The 26,081-nt window shown below is 36.1% G+C and overlaps 1 protein-coding gene across 1 annotated transcript in view; it reads right to left on the bottom strand.

The window, feature by feature from the left end:
• Positions 1–21,596, bottom strand: part of LOC135127442 (protein O-mannosyl-transferase Tmtc3-like) — a 56,247-nt gene extending 34,651 nt beyond the window's left edge. The window contains exon 1 of the mRNA XM_064053886.1: positions 21,091–21,596. Within this exon, the coding sequence (XP_063909956.1) occupies positions 21,091–21,276 (186 nt within the window). The 5' untranslated portion in view covers positions 21,277–21,596. The remainder of the gene's footprint in view (positions 1–21,090) is intronic.
• Positions 21,597–26,081: the final 4,485 nt, after the last annotated feature.

Here is a 26,081-nt window from a genome sequence, read left to right as displayed (position 1 = left end):
GTTGTAACATGGCTCTCTCCACTCAGACGAAGTTCCAAAAGTTAGTCTGTGCATCACTTCTGCATCCTGAGTGTCGTTGTGGTCTAAATACTCTTTGAATTTTTCGACACCGACACCAACACCGACATCGACACCGAGTTCGAGCTCGCAGCTCGAACTCGACATCCTATTCCGGCGCGCGGCGTATACGTATTCTACAATAGGAAAAGAAAGGAGTTAAAACTCTAATTGAATGAAATTTGATTTTGTCTCTTAAACGCAACAAAGATGATTGACTAATGAATTAATCAGACTCAGTTTTTTCCCACATATACTCATAATTTTTAAGAACTTTTCGGCAAAATTGTAAGATGACGGATAAATTTTGATTAACGATTTACAATGTCAAAATTGGAACTTCAAAGGTAAACTGTAAAAGCAGTTATAAAATTCGGACGTTATTCCCAAAAATCTGGATGCCAAGAGTAAAAAACTCAATACGTTTTCTACATCCACCAGTTGAATAGAAATAATTATAGATACTTCAGAAATTAATTACGTGGATGAAATGCATTCACTCGCTGTCTATATTTATTGACACGACAATAGATATTCAGTTGATTTGCATTTTTATAAAAATACGAGTATATTTTTAATTTCCAAACAAAAATAAAACATCAATTTGCAATATCGAAACAAAGTTAATCAAATGATGACAAAAATGGACTTTAAATTTGTTAATTGGCCAGTTTTCTCAGCAATAAAACGCCGTCAACAACCTTGCCGACACAAAATTTACTGTCTCCTGTTGTATATTATGCAATTTTTTTCCATAACTCAAACTGGCGCAGACCCAAATCAAATGCCTTGACTTCGCCTGTGGATTGTCAAGTAAAAGCTCGAACTCTCGTCAAACGGCTTACAACAAAATATTTTTTTCTTTATATTTGAATGAAACTGAAATAGTCTTGAAAAAAATGCTTAAAACGAAAGTAATGTCTTCGATCACGCTCCCAGCTTGTTACACCTGCCAATTCGCTGTCAGCAACCGTCGGTTTTGGTTGTCATAAAAATCTATCTATTCTTCGCCGCAACACCATCCAACACTAATTCATTTAGTACACAAGAAAGTGAACTATCTCGAAAACACAGGCTTCGTAATAATAATTCGGTCGTCCGTTAAACATTTAAACAGCTATAAACTTATATTATATTATTATATATAAAATGCCCCAAAAACCGCACCAAACCGGCTGAAACAGATTTTAATATCATAAATTTTTAGCAACGAGTGTAATCATGAATATGGAAAATATTTATGACTCATTGCAGCAATATAAAAATCGTCATAATGTTTTATCGATTTTTAATGACCGTTTTCCGTGTGGCTTGAAAAACTGCGTAAGCATAAACAATAGATTCTTCTCCACAATATTCCATAAACTATGCAGAGGCACGTAATTATTTTGAAAACAATGCTGACAAGTCTTGTAAGAGGGTGCACTTCATTTAAACTCAATGGATAATGAATTTTGAAGTAGGTAGATATATGTTATGGTAATATAATTTTGCCATTAAAATTGTAGGAAGAATTCAAATTGACCGTTGATGAAAATACCATGAATTAACCTGCATTTTAAATTACGTCAATATAAAACACGACATACTGTGGTTATTTATCCCGTTTACAATAGCATTTCGTATTTTAGAAATTTATGACAATCGTTGTAATAACACTGTGATATTAATGATCGGTCATAACCACCACAATTTTATAAGTCGAATGAAAAATCCACCAGCAAAAATGAACCAAAAGACAAATAACGTTATTTGTGATTAAACTCGTCCAGGTGAAAATCGATAACAATATGATCAATTTTCCATTAAAACCCCAATGACAAACTTCCATTAACCGTACTAAAGGTAAAAATGCTGCGGTCGCTAATGAGAAAAGTAACAACGATTAATCATAATAATTAAGCGAGTGGACATCAGTCGAATATTTATTCGGATGTTATTAAAGCTGATTGCTTTCCATTCACGCGGAAGCTTCACACGCACACGGGCGTCAAACAGGACACTGTGTAATTTACTTAATTTAATCCATGATGTGTATAAACATGAAAAACTAATGCCACGTTGTCCAAACCAAACAAACCTAACGCGACTGGCTCTAACACCAAATCCGTAACTGACAGGTTAAATAAATTCACTTGTGAATCTATTACATCAACAAATTGTCGAGTTGTCGATTTGATAAATTCAAATGGGGCCGTAAAATATTGAAAAATTAAGAGACACAAAAAACAAATCTCTAAACTATGGCGATTTTTCAGTGTCGTTGGACCCCGGTACGTTGAATATCGATAGCCTGATGATTTATCTTCGTGTCGGCAGCACTTACGATAAAACATTAAAATAACATCTAGAACGAGTACACAAATTTCAACACAAAGTTTAATGGATCTGTCAATTTCATAAGAGTTTTAGTAAAAAATGATCTTTTATTTCGGCATTCACAGTGCTGTCACGACAAGCATTAACGCAACGTTTGGTCAAGAAGATGCCAACATTGAAAGGGAAACGGAGATTTTCAACACAGCAGAAATTTGGGCTTTGATGGATGATGATTAATCTCAAGCAATGCTATTTTTGCCAAGAAAGGTGTTTTAAGAATTTTTTTGACCAAACTAATTTCTACGCGACTATCTTTCGATCTATAAACATAAACACTTGAACTTAAGCTTATCATTAGTGCTGTGAAGATATTTTCCTGTTGGTGATTTGCTTTGAATATATATTATCTTGTTCGTACTTGGGAGCGCAAATTCTTGTGCTGCGGGGGTGTTATTTATGCCACTATTAGACATTATCACAAATACGAAAATCGCAAAGTCAAATTTTATAATTTCTTAAAAAAGGGGAGATATCAGATTATACTTCAAGGGCGAGGGAAGTTCTGTACAAATAACCTCCATTTTTTTTTTAGATATGTCACATAGTTGTGTATTACGGTTCTATTGACCTCTGCAAAGTACGACGTCGTTCATAAATAGGTTGCGGACACCGCACAGTAATCCATAAGCGTGCGGGACTTTGGCTGCAAACATCAACACCGAGAGTTTACATTGACGATTACTGTTCTTAAAATTTGCATCAAAGTGTACCGCCACCTTTTCAATAGATTTACAAGTATAGAAGAACCAACGATCGCCTACAAATCGCCAAATCACTAAATAAGTGAAGAAGTACCTAAAGCAAGTTGCACGTCTGGTGGTGTAGGCGAAGGGGTCACTATGACACCACTGGGTTGGATGGAAATGGATCTCCCGTGGATCTCGTGAACGGCCGCGACAGAAATAAATGATACCCTGGTTAAAGTCTAAAAATATACGGTCTTTATTGCCTACCAATTATAACGGCTGAAATAAACAAATTCTCAGATACGATAAATAACTGCTTCGGATCCTGGGGCGGCGGCGACGCTGAAACGGGGATGATATGTACGATGCCACGCCATCATCATTATTTTAAAAGTAAATTGTGTGATCTACTGGACAACTTTTTTCCATAATGTATTTATTAACAATGTCTTGTATAGGTAAAGATATTATCATGGTTATTATTATTCCTATTTGCATTGCTTCATAGTCCACAGTTTTGAAAGCCCACTTAGATTATCTGAGCTTTTCTTTTTTCACGTACTTCTGAACACGAACCACCGCCGCATTCCCAATAAACCTCAACCCAACGCAAAATCTCCCAGCGTCAAATCCGCACTCACAAGTAGAATAAATTCACCTGCAAATGTATTCCACCAACAAATTAGCAATCAGTTAGCGTGTGATTCAATAAACTCCCCGAACTGCAACGCAGCCCAAAGTTCCCAGAGAAAACAAATCCCTAAATCATTCAAATTTTCCAATATTGGCGGTCGTCTAATTTCCATCACAAATGCACCACGAGAGCGGCAACAATACAAAACAGCTTCGTGCCATTATTAATGAGGAACAATTTCTGGCCGGGCGATCGAGCACGACGCAACACGGAAACTTTTCGCCCGGTTTGTGAGAAACTGCAAAACGCAATTATGCGCCCAGAAATTCCGGTTTCCTCGAGTGCAGCGAAGTATGTTGTGTGTAATTCAGATCGCCCGGATGGAATCAAAACAAGGCCCGATTGAAATTACGAGGTTTATTACTCATGAAAATGCATATCCGTGGTGAAACTGTAATAGAAAGAAAATTAAAATGGCCCGCAGGGACGAAAGTGAATTTTCCACTCGTGGAAACCCGGAGTCGTACGGCAGGCTCTGTTGCGCTCGCGGAAAATCTTGACGCGGAGGTTTCCTTTACAATTAATTTCGTTATAATACTGGGGGAGTGTCATCGCCATTAACTTCAGGTTAAATTAAATTAGTTGGGATCTATTGTATGTTACAATTCGTACGCAGACTGTCTAGATTTCAATTAGAACGATTTCGTCAAAGCGGAGAACTCAACTGAGTGACAAGTGCGTGGAAGGAGGTCTGGCAGCTTCTTTAAATTTTCAATTTAAAGCCTGTTTGTGCTGCTGTCTATTTTTACAGAGGGTGACGTACCAGTCGCTTTAAAACACCCGGAAAAATCCGCTTACGGATAAATCCTTTAATTATATAGACTATTACGTTACGGGCTACTTGTTCCCGATGGAACATGCAGTTACATGATATCGGTAAAGGCTCAGTTCTATCCACCTGGTTCGACTAACATTCAAGCTGACGTGTACTAATTCGATAATTATTAACACGAATGACGGCACGACAAAAGTAATCAAATAGACGCCAAACTTCGAATGGCTGAACAAATGTTATTAACGTCCCGATAAGTAATATGATACAAAATTAGCTTATATGCACCACAAATCATATCTGTTTTATAGATTTCCAATGCACACTAAATATACAAAAAGTATACTTTTCTACCAAACGTGTGTGACTTTGACAAATTAACTATCTATTGTTTGTGAAAAATTACATTGGAAACACATTTTTGTAGTGTGCCAAGGAATATAGGGGTCTGACGACTTTGACTCCTGGATCACCACTTGTCAACAGATAAGGCAGTAATTAAAATCATCCATTTCTTACTCTCCAATTTTTCTCTATCAGTAAATTCGTTTGCTTTTATATCATTCTTCACTAAATTTCTTTTCAAAGTTGTGTTCTGTAGCCATTTTTACATTTTGTTGTCAGTGCGGCAGTGCACCATGTTGTTGAAAATCCTTTTTCTAATGTTCAGGCCTGCCATGGTAAAAAGTTTCTTAAACAATCCTGGTAATTTCACTTACTCCACTACAACTGAATCTAAAACACAAGTGCTTATTTTATGGTCAATTGGCTTCAAATTTATGTCGTAGTAACAGAGAAACGATTAGGTTTATTTCCTGCAAGTATTCGTGAGATCCAAACCTCATACACAACAGGAATACTTACGCAAATTTTTGGTTTGAACAACCCACTCTCTTTAGGTGTGACCCGTTTTCCCCTTTATGGGTTCCTTCACTTTTAAATAGTCATTCTTAACACTGAACTGAACTTATAGAAAAAATTCGCTGCAACTGGTGTATTTACCATTAGTGTCATTTGTAGAGCACGACGAAAGCTTTAGTGAGTTTACGAGTTTGACTTCATAAACATTTTACAGAAGATTCCTCCTAGAATTCACTAAATACAAGCCAAGTGCCGTATTGGAATAATTTTCATTTATTGTACTTACGAAACAAACAAAAATCCACGAATTCATGAAGAACAAGTATAGGATATAATTTATGTTTTTACTTCCCGAGCGTAAGCAAAGGAAGTATTGTAATCGAGTCCGTCGGCCGACTCTCTACTTTTACGTTTTCTCGATCTTTCATGACCCCTAGAAGACGAAGAAATAGGTCTCCCATTTCCGTCTGTCTGTCCGTCTGTCTGCCGTCCCGGATTTTTATTAGACAGATAATCTCCGAAAGTACTGGACCGATTGTTGTGAAACTTTGTACTTATATTAGGAATATCATGTAGATGGTAAAACGCTAACCAAAATTTTCTAATCATCCCCACCACTAATTCGATGACGTCACTTCAAAGTTGTACATAGTAAAGGGGTTTTAAATTGTATAAAATAATATAGTCCTACACAAGTAGTTTACGACTCCGAATTGAGTTTTTACCCGAAACGTCCAGATTTTTGGAAAAAAAATCAAAATTATAAAACAACATTTTGCAATTTAATTTTGAATCTGCTAACCCGAATGTTTTGAAATGTTGCAGATGTTTTAAGGCTCTAAAGAGCATCATAAATCTTTAGTCAAAATATATTTGGTTATCCCCTCCAAAAACTTGATGACGTCAGCTCAAAAGTTTGCCGAATAAATCCTATCTAAAATGTACCAAATATGATGCGTCTGTACTTGTGATATATCACTCCATTCATATTTTTTGGATTTGCATATACAGGGTGACTCAAAAAAATTAATGAATGCGCAAAATTTATTTTACTGATTTACTCTGGAACTACAAAACCGAATGCTTTGAAATCTTGCAGATGTTTTAAGGTTATGAAGAGCATAATAAATGTTTAGTCAAAATATATCTACTTATCCCCTCCCAACAATTGATGACGTCAGCTCGAAAGTTTGCCGAATAAATCCTATCTAAACTGTACAAAATATAATGAGTCTGTACTTGTGATTTATCACTCCATTCATATTTTTTGGATTTGCATATAAAGGCTGACCCAAAAAAATTAATGAATGCGTAAATTTATTTTATTGATTTACTCAGGAACTACAAAACCGAATGCTTTGAAATCTTGAAGATGTTTTAAAGTTATCATAAGCATGGTAAGTTTTTGATCAAAATGTATTTACTAGGGATGTACCGACTAGTGGCCGACCGGTCGGATAAGCCGACTATTCGGCCGTTTTTCATCGTCGGCTGGCAGTCGGCGACTGGTCGGCTAAACAGCCGATCGGTCGGCTTTTTTTTATTAAAATTAAAATACTATATAAAACAATTAAACTCGGTTTACAGAACCTCAATTAAATATTTAATTGCGATTTAATGTTTAACCCCGCGTTAAAGTACCATCTGATGGACTCTACGCCAATCAGACGTCGCTAATGGCCTTGCTAAATGCGCGATCAACTTAATCTCAGTTAAAATATTGTATAAACTGGCCCTAAATTGTGTTATTCTTTATTTTTGTACTGAGTTATTAAAAAAAAATTAAATGTTAAAATTATCCAAACAAATTTAACACATTTTTTTGGAAAATAAAGGAACTTTGGTTAGTCCTTTTATTAAAATAAAACAAATTTTTAAGGTAGTCAGAGAAATAGAAAAAAAAACACACTGTCTGTTGCATTTATAAACCGGTTTTAGCAAAGCCGAACAGTCGGCCGACTAGTCGGTTTTTACTGGCCGAACAATCGGCTAGTCGGTTAGTCGGCCAGACCCACAGTCGGTACATCTCTAGTATTTACTCATCCCCCCTAAAAAATTTATGACGTCACCACAAAATTTTACTGAATAAATCCTATCTAAAATGTACAAAATATGATGAGTCTCTTCTTTTGATTTATCATTCCATTCATATTTTTTGGATTTGCATATACAGGGTGACCCAAAAAAATTAATGAATGCGAAAATGTATTTTATTGATTTAATCAGGAACTACAGAACCGAATGTTTTGCAATCTTGCAGATGTTTTAAGGTTATAAAGAGCATAATCAATTTTTAGTCAAAATATATTTGGTTATCTTCTCCAAAAAACTGATGACGTCAGCTCAAAAGTTTGTCGAATAAATCCTATCTAGAATATACAAAATATGATGAGTCTGTACTTGTAATTTATCATTCCATTCATATTTTTTGAATTTGCACATACCGGGTGACTCAAAAAAAAAAAATTTAATGCGTAAATTTATTTTAGTGGTTTACTCAGGAACTACAAAACCGAATGCTTTGAAATCTACTGCGAAAAAAAAACATAATAGGCATACAGTCGTCACGTTTCCGACAGCGAGGGAAATACTGTCTAAACTCTTTAGACCAATTTTTTGTTGTTACACTATTTGCTATAAAATTTATTTCTTATTTCATGTACCTGACTTAACTTGACCTAACGTGAACTGACCTGTTCTGACTTCCATTGTCCCAAATAAACAAATTTTAAAGAGTTCTGTAAATATATATATACATCACAAAGTACATTCTTGAAACATTTGGTCGACAATGTAACAAGTGCCAAAATCATTCTTATCTTAGCAAGTACTAGCCCCGCCCACCCACCCTCTATTTTCTTGGAAAGAATGTCATTTGCCAAAATCAGTCTTATCTTAGCAAGTACTAGCCCCGCCCACCCACCCTATATTTTCTTGGAAGGAATGTCATTTGCCAAAATCAGTCTTATCTTAGCAAGTACTAACCCCGCCCCCCCTCGTCTCATTCTAACGACTAATTTTATTTCTGTTCAGTATAAGATCATTCATTTCATTCAGCTCGGCTTCACTGAAAAGGAGAGAGGGTGGGTGGGTGGGGCTAATTATATTCCTTTGTCGAGTGTGAGTGGAAACTAACAGAATCTGGGATGTAAAAAAAAGCGCTATTCGTAGTTTTTTTGTTACACTATTACTATAAAATTTATTTCTTATTTCATGCACCTGACCTGACTTGCCCTAACGTGAACTGACCTGTCCTGACTTCTCTATTGTCCCAAATGAACAAATTTTAAACATTCCTGTAAATATATAAAAACCACAAAGTACATTCTTGAAATAATTGGTCGAAAATGTCAAAAGTGCCAAAATCAGTTTTGTCTTAGCAAGTACTATATGTTAATTCATAAAATTTAAATCCTGCTTGCTATGAAAAATTTTGAGGGGATGTGACATTCGTGGTAGGGATGTTTAGCCAAATTTTGATCAGCGTTTTACCGTTTACACAATATTCTTAACATGCATACAAAAATCGGCAACAATCGGGGCGGTAGTTTTAGAGATTGTCATTCTGTCTAATAAAAATCTGAACAGACGGCATGCAAACAAACAGACAGACAGACAGACAAGCGGACAGGCGGACGAAAACGAGGACCTATTTTTTCGAACACTAGAGGTCATGAACGTCAAAAAAACATAAAAGTATACAGTCGCCCCATGGATTCGATTACAAGATTTAATTAATAAGATTAATAAGTAAAAAATGAACAACTAAACGCGGCTTTTTGACCTGTGTAATCTAAAATTACATATTTTCATTTACGGTTTGCTCTTTAGTGTTTATTTTCACAGCGTAAGCTATGGATGTATTGTAATAGGAGCCATCTGCCTAAGGGCTACTTTCATGTTTTCATGGCTTCCAACAGTATGAAAAAGTAGGCGTCCCGTTTGCGTCTATTTGTCGTTTGTTTAGCATCTATTGGCGATTTTATTAGACGATAATCTTCAAAAAGACTTGGATTTCTTGTTGTAAAATTTTACATGTAATATGTAGGATTATGTAGACGATAAAACACTAACCAGAATTTAGTCATTGTGTAAACGACGGACGTCGTACTTTATAAACGACAGACAGTACTTTAGAAACGACTTTGTAAATTCGGACGCCAAATTCTGTACATTCTGAACTCTGTACAGGTCACACACAATTTATAAAAAGTTACATAACAAAATTTTCGAGTAAATTTGTCTGTCGTCTATCTGTATCGATTTTATTAAACACGTAATCTTCAAAACTATCCAAGCGATTGTCGTTGAATTTTGCGAATGTATAGATGGTAAAACACTAACCGTCACTTGTCTGATCATCCCCAGCAACAATCTGATAACATTCTCTAAAATTTTTTTAGTAACACCATTTAAATTTTATAAAAAACCATATTCTTGTACTGATCGTTTATGAGTCTGCCTTGAGGTTTTCCAAAGGCATTAAAATTTTTGTATAAACTTCGTGAATATATTAACGCCTACGTTCGATTCTCTCATGGGTTTTTACTATTTCCTACACTGTTATTGTTGAATCGTACTTAAAGGACGAAAAAAGTTCTATTGAAATAACCTTCGATTAAATTTTGTAGTGTTAGTTTTGATTTTGTCCATGGAAGTTTTCAAAATTGTACAACAAAATTTCCACAAGCTTTCAGGTTATCGGAACATGGTAAGTCGTTATTCAGAATTTACCTGTTCATTGCTTCCAAAAACTTGACGTCATCTTAGAATTCTGCCAAGTCAAACTGAAACGGGGAGAGTCCAGCGCCTTGTCCACTAAGCCGCCAGTAAAGTAATTGTGATAAAAATCAAGGCGGAGTCATAAACGACAAGTACAAAAGTATTATATTTTAGAAAATTTAAGTTTGGTGGGAATGATCAAAGAAATTTTGGTTAACGTTTTAGCATTTACATGATATTCCTAAAACAAATCTAAAATTTGAGAACAATCGGGTAGTTTCTCAGATTATCTAATAAAAATCAGCACGAAAACAGACACAGATGACAGACAGACAGACGACAGACAGACAGAGGACAGACAGACCGACAGACGACAGACGACAGACAACAGACAACAGACAACAGACAACAGAAGACAAACGACAGACGACAGATCATACAAAGCATGAATTAGGAATAATTAGAAATGGCGCCTAATTATTAAACCCCAGAAAAACGAAAATGTCACGTTGCATATTTCGAGCAAAATTTTACCCAATGGTACTCTGTGGTGACGTCATCAATTTAAGGAATGAATGCACACCAGAATAATGTAAGCGTAGACCAGACACAATAAGTAAAAACTGTCAGAATGTGGTCAAAATGAAATTTGAACTACATTGTTTAAAAAATTCCTAACAAGTTTCGTACTTCCTGGCTTCTTTAGAAACATGAGCTCGTATTCTATTCTGTCTGCCAATCCTTCTTCGCTGTATCGCTCTTCTCAGCAAAAGGTTACTTTGCAATTTATTCCTTTATTGCCTCGAGTGAAAAGTCTGAGCGGTCAAATGCGATTTTTTGCAAACTGTCTACTTCATTTTCATCCTAGACTCAGGCAATTGCGTGGATCTCATCTAATCTTCAAACTTTTGACATTTCCCTTTCTTTTATTCACTCGATCGTTAGTTTTTCAATTACATTATTGTCAATACAAAAAACGGAGTGTTGTTAATTTAGCTAAGATACTATCAAGAAGTACGACTTGCATGCCGTCGATCTTGATATTCATTATTCATGGCTAGAAAAAGTCCGTTCATGTTTGCAAAACGTGTTTATTTAAAACACGATGTTCCCCGTCAAAAATAAATCGATATTATTATCTTGTAAATGAACTTGGACCATTGCAATCGCAGTTAATAATACAGTCAGTTGCCAGGTTTACAAACCAACTTTTGCAATCTCATATCGGATGATTTGTGGGAGACTATTTTAAGTCTACTCCATCTCTTCTGTCTATTCCCGAAGGAGTGCACCCCTCTTACAACAGCTCATGATTACGTTACGCATAGTCGCTAGAGTGAGGCAATGTCGTGCCGTTAGAGGTTTCAAATATTTCAAAGGGTAAATACAGACCGGACTCGGTTGTAGATATGCTTCGGAGTTATTTTTAACCCCCACAACTTTTTTCACGTCACTTCATTTCTTCTCGAGGGAGAATTTGTTTGAATAACGTTACCGACCAAAAAATAAACACTGCGATCGATGCTAACAAGTATACATCTGTATTTGTTGATTTTTTGTAAATTTATAACGATGTTGGAAAGACTGAAAAAACAGCAGCTACAAGTTTTTATTACGAAGTTTATGAAAAGTTTTAATTAATACGGCTACTTGCCGACGGCTAGGAATCTACAAAACTTTAAATATGACGAGTTCGCGGTTGTTTGTTTTCGAAGAGTTGTAAGTTCGTATGAAACCGTTTAGTCGGATTGAAGCTGTAATGTGGCCAGTAGTAGACTGACGGCTTATTTTTGAATTTTCGTTTCAGATTTTAATTAAGTTAATTAAATATACGCCAGTTTTCGAATTTATTCGAATGAATTTATGATTGAGCTTATTCGGGATTTGGCTAATCAAGAGATGAAAGGTATATTCATCGGCAGTAAGTTTAAGTTTGAAAACACCGCCAGTGTCTTGGAGAATTTAATTACAAAAATTAAAATTTGTAAATTTTAGAGAGCTTCCCGAAACGTTGACCTAGAATTTACAACAAACCAAGCTATAATAAAGAAAAATGAAGGCGTTAATTATACCAAGACTAATGAAGAGCACTTAACGACACTTATAAAAATTATTATCAACATGATGATAATGTTCAGTAATGTACGGCGACATTATCTTTCACATAAAAAAGCTCACCGGAAGGATCATAATATGCAGCGAAATTCGCCCTAATAAGTCTTTCAACTTAATCCGATAACATTGTCTGGCAAATATTTGACTTTCAGATAGGAATACATTACTATTTGATACCTGGTTAAAAAAATTGGTATTGATTATCGAGCTTTTTAGCCAAGCTAATGAGTAAATCAATGACCAGTACACTGTTTGTATTAAAAGTTTTAATTGCATCAATCCCGAAAGAACAAAAACACTGTTTTAGACAGAACATCCTCTTAATTAAATATACAAGAAGTAGGACATTCGAAGTAATCGTTTATCAATAACGTAACCAGAATATCTTATCGATGATGGTCGTAGCAATAACGTTTACGACTGAATTAATTGTTTTAAAAATATCATCACTTTATGAATGTATAACCTTCTAAAGAAACAGTGTATAATAACTTCATTTCTTGAGTATGTATTCCATGAAGTAGCATTCGATAAGCTCTCCTTAGTTAAATTCAAGTTTTATGGTTTATCACTTCTTCAGAAGCTCGCGCTCCGTCTTGCGGTGAAGTTGAAAGTGAATGACAAACTTTATGTGAACACAATCTCGTAAACTATAACAACGTTAAATTTTACACTTTCACATACTTCGAAAGTCCTGTAGTTCACGCTTCATGGGCAACAATAAATAATCGCAAATAATGTTTAGTGTTACGGCTTCCTGGAGTTTCTAGAATCTTCCGGTTTTTCGCTACTTGATGGTTATCGCTAATTTGTTTTTACATGAATTCGTTGTTGTGCAACGTTGTATAAAGATTTGAGATGGATATGCGTTGGTTTTTTAGGACTCTGTTAATTAAATAATACATACAAGTGCTCAGGCAGAAAATTATCCCAAACGAGAAAGAATAAAATGGAAAAAACATACACAACAAAGAAATTAATAACTGGAAATATAATAACTGTAATCAACTTTATAAAAGTTAATTTTTTATTAAACGGAGAAATCTATTTATGTTATTATATTGTTGAGTAAAAATGTATGAATGTAGGAGAAAAATTTAATTAAAGCGCTTCCTGGAGATTCGTTTTAATTGAAATGTACTCAAAGGTTAGAAGTCACGTCGTGCATTCTTTTTTGATTTACACTTCGCGTGGGACGTCGGTAAATATACTCTTTCTAATATTTGAAAGCACATTCTGTATACAAATCGATCTGATTCTGATCTGCGTCACGGCCGCCACGTCTTTCGAGTAAAAAACGAATCTCCCAGGAAAAAGCTACATATCCACACCATTTGACCAAAATTTCCAAACTACGAGTCCCAAGCTAAATTACATCGATAAAGATCAAAGCTCTCCTGTTCGGCTTTTGTGCGAAAAGTGTCATTGACAAAAGAAAACTTTCCCGTTGGTTCAAAACTTAAATTTAATTCTTCTCCCAATCTCGAGAGTTTTAAGCACATAATCCAAAACTTCCACTTCAATGGGGAAAAATAATTTATATTTACTATTGGCAGGCCGAATTTACAGTCTGATAAACTTAATTTCAGTTGCTTATTAATGGCCATTGTTAAAACACCGAAGCTTTCTGAAATAATATCAGCGCACAAAGTTTTAATTGGATGCTGCATTATCCTTCATAAATCCAATCACACAATACAACCTGAAAATATTTTTAATACACCGCGAGGAACGACGACTAATTCCTGCGAATTTATTTAAAAGTTTGCGCGATAAAACATCGTATTGTGCACACTTGCAGGGTTTCTACAATCCCATCGATTTTCCTGGACGGGTAGAACAAGAAGGGTGACTCCGGAAGGGGTGAAATAGTGCCTGACGAAACTATTGTTGCTTGTACTGGTGCGATATACTTTTAACAACTTCTTGAACTTTCCACCACATGAAACACTCAAGTTATTAGATCAGAAATCTGCCTAATATCAAGATGGGGCATAAAATAAAAATAACACTTTTATCACAAACGTAAAGTTTTATTGCACTTTTAGGAAGGTACGTGCTTTACGATCGTGAACTTATTCAAAACGTGAGAGAAAGACGAGAAAGTATACATTAGCAGATCGGAGATTTACACAGCGACCGGTTTGACATTAGGTCCAGGAGATAATTTGCGCATGATTCCTCTCAAGGGTTTCAATCGCCTGACTTGGGCACTAAAAAAGCAGTAAAAAGTTCTAACAGCCATGATAATTTTATCGCCATTTTTTGATTATCGCTGCCTCCAAGAGACGAAGTCAGGAGTCCATACGTCAGTCTCAACAGAACATTTAGAGTTTCACCAACTAGTTGTCTTGGTTTCAACAAAAAAGTTTACCAAAACGTATGGAAGCAATAGTCGAAGGTGATCAAGATGTAGCAAAGACAATATAATACTTGAGTAATAAATAAGTATTTAGTTAATCCGTGAGGATATCGTTCATAGCAGTCATCAGAAAATTGAACTCGTGCTCTATAACACTTGTGTTATTACGGCAAATGTGATCAACAATGTCAACAAATTGGAGCAATTCTTCCTTGTAATTACCTTACCAATTTGTTGAATTACATCATCGCAGAATGGGGGCAACTAGCAACTAATGGTTTCGAAAGGAACGTTTTCTTTTTGTTAATTTTGAACAATTTCGCCGAATGGAAGGTAATATATCGCACATTTCTTTCGCCGCCCCATTAAGCTCGCTTTGCGATGAGACTAAATTTAATTGCTAGTAATTTGTGCAAAAGACAGGCTTTTTGCAGTTAACGCTGTTGATCGTTATGGAAGTAATATATCTTGGATTCGAACGATAAACTGCGGATTTTAATTTGAGTCGTAATATCGACAAATTTCGCTCTATTCAAGAATTAAGCAAAAAATTGGAAACGATGAAAATAAGAGAATCTAATGATATTCCGCGATCCCTCGAGCGTTTCAAAGCATCCCGAGAATCCTATTAAAATCGAGAACTAAGTTTTAAGAACTCGGCGTCCGCGAAGTGCTCCAGATCGAGTGTTGTCGGTGCTTCCGACGCCATATACAAAGATACATTTTTCGCCAATTTAAGTGAAAGTATCAAGACGTAAAAGTGAATTTTTGCAAAGAACGTCGATACCGAAGTGTATTAAACCGTATCCATATCTATAAAAACTGGAATAAATCTCTCCGGCTTCGTTCTAAGAAACCTCTTGAATACTTAATAACGCCCTAAAAAGCATAACCACGATCGTAAAGGGGTTGAGGGGAGATGCTATCTGCTTTTTCGCTTATCACCCAAAGAGAAAATTTTGAGACAATTACGTGTGGAAAAGAATACACCATTATTCGATGAGAAACTTGCCCGTAATAAGAAAAGTTTAATGGTGACTGGCCGTGATCGTTTCGGTAACGAATGAATTTACGTAGGTTGGCTACACAATATCTAATAAAGTTGGCAAATTTTATCAGGGGGTGTACATTTGTATGCGCCCTTCCCTAATGAATATATTTAGGGCTTTAACAACGCCGCAGCGCTGTGTTGTGGTAGCTCCCCTACACGGATTATTGCTCAAACCTCGACAATATCATCACGCAGGCAACAAGCACCAATCATAAAATTAAAAATTGCCAGATCGGCCTCCCAACTAGCACGTTAGTTTCAATTTTTGTCGTACCAAAATTATTTTACTTACAACACGTAATGTTCGTCCCATAAATTCGTATTTACGTAACAAGTGCGCAAAATAACCTTTTGTCGCAATAACGACGAACCTAGAGCAAGTGCGCCAAAATTGTGCCCGTGTTGCATACATTATTTGAGACAGTCAGGTGCTTCTAAGTCGCTTCAATTTCTAAAAAGGAGACGATTTGGCGCAGCTGTCAAAATCAAAATCGTGGAAATGTTAGTTTCAAGCATATTTTCTCTACATAAGACAAACATGTATTGCTTTGAAAAAATTGTGCATGTTTATAAGCTATATAAAGACGTTACTAAAACCGCCACATTGTCGTAAACTTGTACTACTTATATACAGGTAAAGTTATATGGCACGGGTTTATTTTAAGTTCACGTATCTTCCTTTAAAAGCATTTATTGTAATAAAAAGCTTTGAGACCCTGACGAAATTTGGGTGGTTATTTTTGTGCTATTTTCCGTAACGAACCCGGCTAGAATTTTCCGCCTAGGCGCAAATGCGAGGTAATGAAAGGTAATAAAAATGCTGCACGTACCTACCGAGTGAATATTACAAAAAAGTAATTTTCTACTACGGTGGTTTCTTTTATGAGCAGTTGCCCCTGCAACGAGCATTAAATTTTTCCGCGTCCGTAATTAACCCAGAAATGCGGCACTTTTCACCAATGCATGGTCATATCCACACCGGAATCCTATCTACCCTGACAAAATCCGATTTTGATTACTTAAAGGATTACTGGGCTAGAACAAAGAGCGGGTGCATTGGTCGCTTAAGCCCTGTGCGTGTCTAAGTCCCTTGTAAATGGAAATTCTCGTTTTATAACACTACCTGATAAGTGGATAAACTGATATTTTGTAGTTTTCGGAGATTTATTTCCCATTTCGGAGATAATCCGCGAGATTATAGAGCCGAATCGGTGAATGTGATCGCGATAAAAAGATATCGCCGTGTTCTTTAAGAATTAAGAGGCTTCCAATTACGGCAGAAGGACAAATGTTGAATAAAACCGGGGAACACAAAGGCGGGTGTCTCTCCTTGATATATTCCTGCCTTGAAAAGGGCCGCTTTGAATCCCAATTGGCCTGATATATTAATGATCGCGAACATTGGTGAATGGAACCTACAAAGAGGATCATGGAGAGAACGGTGAAAAAATTATGGGAGGATAGAGAACGTGTGAAGTGGAAGAGTTTTATGTAAATTCCAAACAAACGATCCAGCTTTGCGAATTTTAACACGCTGCGGATCAATGCAACTCAGCCTTGATTTTGACCGTTGAACCAAACAGAAAGGATTTGTTTAATCCTAATTATGCGCTGTAGGAGGACGCTTTATCCGAGAAGTGCTGAATTGAACTTTTACAAACACCGCGGAAAGTTTTAAGATGAAGATCGGCGCTCCAGATATAACAATCAATTATTTATTTCGGATCAACGTTTGGCATCTACTCGACCAACTTGGGCAGCTATAAATAATGCTTATTAATATTTGAAAAAAAATTGGTAAAAATAACAACCAGGATATAACTCGTCAGAATAGCCGCAAGAAGATCAACATGAAACTTTGCTGAAATACACGCTGCAAGGCACAGATTTGCATACTCGGAGGGATGGATAGGTTTCTAAATTATGAAACGTTTCGAAAATGATTACGAAATTTTTGCCAAAATCAATGCGCTGTAATAAATTACGAGGAATTAATAGCGAGGTTCATGGTATACATTCAACAGCACATTATAAAAGCTTTGATAAGTTAATCAGCCGATTTTAACTAATTTTGTGTGATCAAATTTGAGAATATTGCTTTTTTTCCCTATGATCAGTGATCCTCAGTCTATACAGTTTTCACAATGTAGTTAAACTAGAGTCAAGAGCCACAGGCATAATCAGGCAGAAGGTGTATCGGTTTTATGACCTGCGAAAATAATTATAAGTGTTTAGGTGTAACTGTGAGGATTTACCAACCCACATAGTAAATCCGTTTCCCTCCAGCTGTTTCATGCAAGCAAAACAGGGCCGTCTCCTGTACAAATTTGAACAGATTACCATGACTGGAATATTATTAAAGATGTAAAAGACACATAAGCACACCTACAGATAAACCCATGGTTTAAGTAAACTACTATTTATATAAACCAGAACTAGATTAGAAAAAATCTATATCTTTATCTATGAACAGCTAATTTCTAAGAAAAGTGAAACTTTAACATTGTGAATATAATTCTAACGTAAATGCAACAGATGAATTCACTATTTGTGTACTGCATCTTCCACCAACAAGTTAAACAGAAAGTTTTATAACTAGAGCGAAAGTTAAACTCTGGTTAAACACACTATTATTGTTGGTTTACTAGTTCCATACTTGGTCGTTAATATTTTCACATTTAAGTCTCGTAAGTGACATTAAATTTAATTGGTTCTCTTTACTGCAACAATCGATCTGATCGCCGAAAATTTATTGTTAACATGAAACAGACTGATGGTTAACTGCAACCAGTGGTTAAAAACGACAGTTACAATTAGTACACCCTCACTTCGCCGAGGGGTAACTTCTGAAAACAAGACTGGTGGGACCCAGTTCGCCTCGTCGCCAATTTTCCACTAATCACTCTCGGTTCGAGTATCAAAGGCCCACGTTTTTCGTGTTCTTACTTTGTCCCGAGCAACTGGTGCAGTGCTATATCGCGAAGGATGCAGGTGAAGACAAGGGTGGTCGTGCATCTGGCTTGGATCAAGCCGTCGTCAAAGGTTAACACGTCTATTTATAACTGGAACCCCGACTTCCGATAAAAATAATCATCGGAAAAGCGGAAAAAGACACCAGAAGAACCGAATTGTGGGACGCCAAGGAGGTTTCAGCAGCAAGAAGATGAATATCTTGAAGATGATGAAATATGATGTGATAATTTTTGGTGTAATGGTGATGATACTAAGTTATGAGAAATAAATACGTTTACTGTGTGTCAATTGGTCCAGGTGAAGATAATGAAAAAATCAAGAGAAGAAACTGGAGGATAATCTGAATTAAGTCGACTTTATACTGGAAACGAAGATAAAATGTCAAACTGTGTTCTTTGGATCCAGTAACTATTACCTGCAGAATAATTCATTTATCATTGTTATTATTTATTATTTATTAATCATAATATTTATTTTATTACTATTTTTCTTTGTTATAAGAATTGTATTAATTAAAGTTGAAGAGCTTAAATTCTTAATCCGTAAAGCCATAAATTTCACACCCTCGGGGTTTTGCGGTTGTCAACTGGCGAACAGGAACGGACCTGCCTTAGCTATAAAATGAATTTAACTGCAATCCCTGTGAAGAATTTTGTTTGTGTTTATAAGCAGCCCCTTCAGTGTTTCTAAATACGGCCCTGAAATTTACGCATGGTCCGTGAAATATCGACAAGATCTCTTCGGAAATTTTTCGACCATTTACGGTAATGCTATTTTTTATTGACAAATTATAATTAGTTATTTTTAATTATTTTAGTACTTGTTATTATTCTTGTGTATATTACGTTGTCTATGTCACTCTTACCTTTATTAAGAGACACATTTAGCTAATTTAATACTTTAATTGGGTAACTGAAACAAAATAATTGGTTCGGAATTTGTTATAATCTTTCATATTTACTGAAAAAGTACGCAAGAGCATCAGTAAAATTCCTACAGGTTTTATATCGAAAATAATCCACTACAGCAACATTTAAAAATCTAATGATACGACAGTAATAACTGTTTAAACAAATGATGTAGCACTTGAGAAAGTTATAGAGAAAAATAATAAAGCAGTGAAATCTGATGGCGCATAAAACACAATTTATAAATACTTGCTTTTGCACTTACTTGATCCATTTAAACCGACTAGAAGTCCGCCAGGTTGACTCTATTTGTCAAAAACCAAGATCTATTAGCAGATAATTCAGAGAAACCTGAGAGCTATTGATCCCCTGCTTTTTTCAACCGCATTAGAAAAGTGTTGAAGATGTTTCGAAACACAGTTTAACGACCTTTTGAGAAATCAAAGGGTTTTATCTTGCAGGTTTTTAAAATATAAACACGAGTTATCGAGTTATTATGTTAATAATTACCTTAAAAATATTATTTCTATGGCACTTATGTACTCTCCATAGAGGACTTAATAGTGCTGTTGGACTTTACATTTTCTCGGAATCACACGGTACACAAACTAGTGACAGTCACACAGATGGCCAATAACAAATATAAAAAAAATGTTTGTGAACGATAAGCTCTATAAAGATACATCAAACACGAAAAACAATATTAAATTAATCAGGAAACACAAAGCTTGTCGTTTTACAAAATTTTGTAACTTGGTTTCTTGCCAAAGTTTTATAATCAAAACAAATCTGAGTATCACAGTGTTGCGAAAAACAGGCACTGAAAAGGTTAAAAGGTGACACGTTATCACACTATTTTAACTTTATTGTGGTAGTTACACTTGTATATGGTATTTGTGTACAAACAATACAAAAGCCCGTTTTAACATCTCATGTGAGAACCACTAGAGACTAGGACTTCGTGGGTAGAGCGGAATTTCAACTATTGAGTTCAGTGCATTCTATTTACCCATCAAACACTAAAAGAAGTATTTAGTTCCTCTAAAACTACGTGGATGGGCTACCTGGGTCTGACACGTTGATTGTGAAGACTTTTACCAACGCCTTCCGATAGCACTGATGATTTACTTAAGCCGAGATATGCAAAGATGCCTGGTAATACCAGTATTTTTACATAAAAGCTCGACCGATAAAACAAGATTTAATTGGTTCTGTATATCTTGATTTCACGATCAACGTTGGGATTTGAAATTCTGGTAACTATGTCTACTTTTTTTGCTGATATTAGATAGATCTTGTAGAAGTGTTAAAGGGCGCAAATCCTCTTGTTTGCGGTTGTAGGTAAACGTTCTCATCTAAAAACATCTGTATTGCGAAAATCGTCCGCCCTCATTACCCGGAGAGGCAATTTATCAAAACAAGAGTGGCGTGAGCTGCGTCCGCCTCGTCGCCAATTTTCCACTAATCGCTTTCGGCTGAAGTGTCAAAGGGCCACGTTTTTGCGTCTTACCTTGTGCATGGGGGTGCCCCAGAAGTCATTGTAAAAAACATTGGCGAAGGGGGAGTGCGGCCGCAGGTCCCTGTTGTCCTTGATGGCACTGATGTCGTCGAAGACGAACCCGCAGTAGCAGCTGTTGTAGTAGAGGGCCAGGCAGCTGAGGAGCACGATGGCAGCCAGCGCGTGGTTCCGTGCCATTTTCACTGGGTCAGTGGAGCAATCGTCAGTTTCGTTTCGCGCACTCCCGGAAAAAACACTTCTGCCGATGCAACCTGTTAAAAATTCATCTGGACATTTCGAAGTGAGCGCAATGCCCGGCTCGCCGGGCCGCCCGAGGTCGCGGGTGTGAGCACTGTGAGCGCGGTGCTCGCGAGCTCACTGCACGGCCTGCTGCGATCGAAGCGCGCTCGGCATCTCAGGCTGGGCTTCGGTCAAGCTGTCCGCTTAATTTTGCACGTAAGTGTACAGTGTGCATTGCAGACTGCAGCACGTCTACACCCCACCGTCTGCTCGGGGGCACTGAGGAGGACTGAACTGGTTTCTGGCTGGCACTCTTCGGCTGCCATACTGCGTCGGTGCGTCACGTGACCGCCGTGTTGGTGGCCTACGCTCAGGCGCAGGCCTGGCCCCGTTGAAATTCAGTCCTCAATTCGGAAATAGACGGGGATAAACATTTTATATTACGCTGCAAACCAATTGACGTGAATTTTTACCCCTCAAGATAGAATTTCTCATCTTATATTTTAAAAGCTGCGTCGTCGATGTATAAATTTTTTAGGGCGTATTTACAACAACCTGCCGCAAAACAGGGGAGCTTTCGCGACGACGAGAGCTTTCCGCGTTTCTTCCTGCCGCTTCATAATTATTTCTAGCTGTCTCGGGGCTTTCACAAGATTGTATTGATTTGGACGATATGTACGTGCACACCTTTAAAGTACGACCGCTGGGGATGAGATGAGTTTCTACAAATAAGGAAAAAGCTCGACCGATCGATCAATTATTCGACGTCGCATATGAATATTTTCCAAAGCAGGGGATTTACGTGGCGACGGTAAACGAAGCTTACTTTTTCCTACTAGTGGAAAAAGTATTGCACTGAATACCAGCTACTATTCAAAACACAATAGATAGATTTGTATTCTAGTACGTCTTTAAAATCAGTAATTGCAAACCGTCAACGCGCCGTTCCAGTTAAGACAGCTACGTCATCCGCATAATTGTTACTCAAAAGATTTCTATAAATGTTAGACGTTGCAACTGAAAGGGTGATGTATATACTGACGCAACAACCCGGAAGAGCGTGGGCCGGTATTCAGTTAAATATAAGAATTTTGTCCAGTAGTTCGATCCAGTCTTTCACTACGATTATTATCAACAAGTAGAAATGTTTAACGTTTTCGAGCGAAATGACTACAGAATTGGAGAGGGTTAAGTGGTAATACATGCTCCATGCATGATGAAAATTAGGATTATGTGAAACAAATTTATAAGGATGTTCTTCCTTAATGGTTCACTATATTTAAAAGCAATCAGTTTTGTAGCTGAACCAAAGTTTAGATTGTGCATCAAAAAATTGACATCAACAGCCCGTCCCCAGGTTATGTTTTTAGTATTCAATAAATCGCTGCCTTCCTTTGATATATTTACCAACAATGTCTAACGCTAAACTTATTCGGATGCTCCAGAGCTCCACAGGTGCAGTTAGATGAATGAGTGGCAGTAAAACGAAAGTAATTTTCAATAAAATATTAAGACGATTGTCTTATCTGGCATTAATTTAAGTTATCAAGGTACACCCAATGTTACATAAAGTGTATCTCATGGTAAAATTTACTTCTAATTAAAAACATAACTTCGTTCTTTTGACATTTTTCTTAATTTGTTATTTGACTCTACTCTCTACCTGTATACATATCGGATGTCAATAAATGATTTAAATCTGGTGGGTTCTGAAATTCATTTGTTATTGTGCCACTTTATTTGAGCTTCCGGTAAATTAATAAATCTGTCAATTTTTAACGTTTGTTTCTTTAAAAATTACAGAAAAATGTGAAGAAGATAAATTTATAAAATTATATTATCTTATTTTTTTCTTGGCCGAAATCGTCAGGTTAAAGCCAGTCCCTATGTTTTTCTATTGAATATATTTTCAGGATGTAATATCTCCATCATTAACGGATTTATAGTTATGAAAAGTAAACATAACGTGTCCACAAATGTCTCTACATAACAAATGATAGTTTTTGACAGTTTCCCATCATCATTTTTACTACCCAAGGAACATTATCGAATTTTTTGGTCGGAAATGGGATCCAGTAAAAGCAGTTTTTGTGGACAAAACCTGACTATTTTATCTCATTTCTGATAAAAAAGTCTATAATGGTTCTTGGGTAATGTCTAGAATTCTGTAAGTTGAAAACAGTGGCGCAAACTACGTTCCGAAATTTCCATCGACAAATAATTGAGATTTTTTGAAAGTATTTTCTGCTTCAGAAATTCTCAGAAGTAAAAATATCAACCAGTAAACGTCTTTAATGTTTTATTCGTAAAGAAAACGAATGAAATTAACGAAGTGTCTTTAAAAAAACTTAAGTCAACTTTATATATTCATTATTTTTAAGTATCTACTACAAGAAAATTAGTTTTCATTTATTTTTTCATTTAGCTTCTCGCATTAATCATGTGTAAAGAGAATTTTAAGCAAACGTAAAAAATTGAGTGAAAATATGAGACGGATTTATGAATAATAAATGAATTACTGTGTGTTTATTTTTAGTATTCGTTCATAAATATTTAACGTGAGTATACTACCACTAATGAGTCCTGTGTTGGATGATTTTATTGGTGATAATGTAAATATAAAGAGCTGGAACGCTTGTCGATTACCGTAAGCAATTTCATATGATAATACAGTGATGGGGAAAGAGTTTTTACCCGATGTCAAACATTTATCGATTTTGATGTAATTATTTTTCTCTTCTTTTAGACAGACTTATGCGAGGGCGTCAAAGTAGCACGATTTTTTTGAAAAGTGTCTACATAATCGATTTTCTCTTTATTGAATAAGCTTTCACTCCGTCTGTCCAGGTTTGAGGGGCTGCAAAAGTGTTGACAGCTTGATTCTGTATTTTTTTGTTAATTTATTTTTGCGAAAAAAAAGTATCAACAAAATGTTTTTCTGTATTTTCTAAAAACAAATTATACAATATGGAATCCTGTATAAACATTGATGCATTGGAGCTATTTGAATTTTAATTTAATTTTACAATAAAATGCAAATTCTATTATAGATGGTCTCGTTGTGCATATTTAAATACTCCTACTGAATCCAACATAAAAGTTTCACACTGTACCTATTTTCATCTATTTTTGTTGCAATATTCAGGCCATTTTTTTTAACTCCGTTGCATATAACATTAGAAGAACATAGTCCATTTAGTCTTGGAATTATTTAATAGATGAAACCCATTAACGTTTCTTTTAATTTTTAATTAACGGATACTACTTTTAATACCTTTTAATACATAATTAAAGAGATTAGCTTGGAAAATGCCGTATGCGTTCTTGAGAAAAATTCGAACAAAGCAGCCCTCAGTAGTAGCAGTTGTAACAACCCTTAAAAACAAATTATTGATTTTGCTATTGTCTAAAAATAAGCTTCAAGTTATTTTAAGGGTGGCACGGTAAGGTTTTGGTGTTTACTTTTAATTTTTGAGAGTGTTGTTTCTGAATAATAGATTTTATAATTTTTTTTGTGGTACTAGCGGCATTTATTTTATTCGGGGCGGTATTTAAGGAGCTATCAAGTTTGCATTAGCATAACTCTTTATTAATCCGTAAAAGATTTTTATGCTGCAGTCAGGATTATAAATATTATCTCCATTAAGGTGTCGTTTCAGGTTTTTATTATTTGTCGGTTAAAAGGTGTTTGATGAATGGGTATTGGTTACTCGGCCGTGTGATGGGTCAATATATTTGCAGCTGTAAACTTACCTTCATAGAAAACGTTGTTTGTTGTGCACTATAAAAATTGCGACGAAATTGAGTAAATAAAAGTTAAAAGCATGTCGACTTTTCTCGGACTTGGCGTATTCGAACCCACACAAATTTTTAAGACGGTTATAAAGAGTAGCATGTGCTTTATTCTCATGTTGAAATAGCTCGTAAAGGCGAGCAGCGTACGGATTGCTGTTTTTCCGAACAAAAGTGCGGTTTATAATGTATTTTTCGGGTAAAATACGAAATATGAGATTAAATTTCGCACATAACAAGTCAAGTATGACAGACAGAAGAGCGGAACGTTGACGGGGCTTTTCCCACCATTTCCCCACTCTGCATAATATGACGGATTATGAGCACATTTCTAAAAATCCCGACCTAAGCGATTTTTGCAGAATCCATTTTACATAAGTACACATAACACCGACCACTTCTTGCCTCTTGAGATCCGCAGTAATGCTGAAATAAAACTTCTTCCGCATCTACGCTCTTATAGAACTTAACGACCTGAATTCTAGAGATATATATTCAATAAAGCCCCCAATTTTTCCACGCGAAATTATTCCTAATCCCCGAATCTCATCAGGACGGCGCTCTCCTGAAACACACTCCACTTTTCCCGCCGAATTATTAACCCTAAATATTTAAGGAGTGAGCTTTTTTAACTTCTCTGCACAAATTACGGATTCGAAAAGATCTCCGGCCTATGCAAAAGAATCCACTCCAGAGCTTTAACCGAAATTTTTCGCATCAATCTCACGCGACCCTTTCGGCTTTAAGTGTCGCGAGCTTCTTGCGATCTTACGTGACCCACGATACGCCTCGGAACCCCATGATCGATAACTCCAAATTAAGACCAGAAAACATCCCAAAATACGACAAAAACAACAAACGTCAACCCGAAGACACGCTTTATTTTAAGGTTGACATCCTCACCACAATTCAGCTACGCACATACTACACCTAATCGTTTTAGAAAACGCGTTTCGCCAACCACCTTGGCA

Source organism: Zophobas morio, unplaced genomic scaffold, assembly GCF_036711695.1.
Source record: "Zophobas morio isolate AGI-343-1 ecotype UQ-CSIRO unplaced genomic scaffold, CSIRO_AGI_Zmor_V1 ptg000002l, whole genome shotgun sequence".
NCBI lineage: Eukaryota > Metazoa > Arthropoda > Insecta > Coleoptera > Tenebrionidae > Zophobas > Zophobas morio.
The sequence above is the reverse complement of the archived record's forward strand: the minus strand, read 5'-3'. Positions and strand labels throughout refer to the sequence as shown.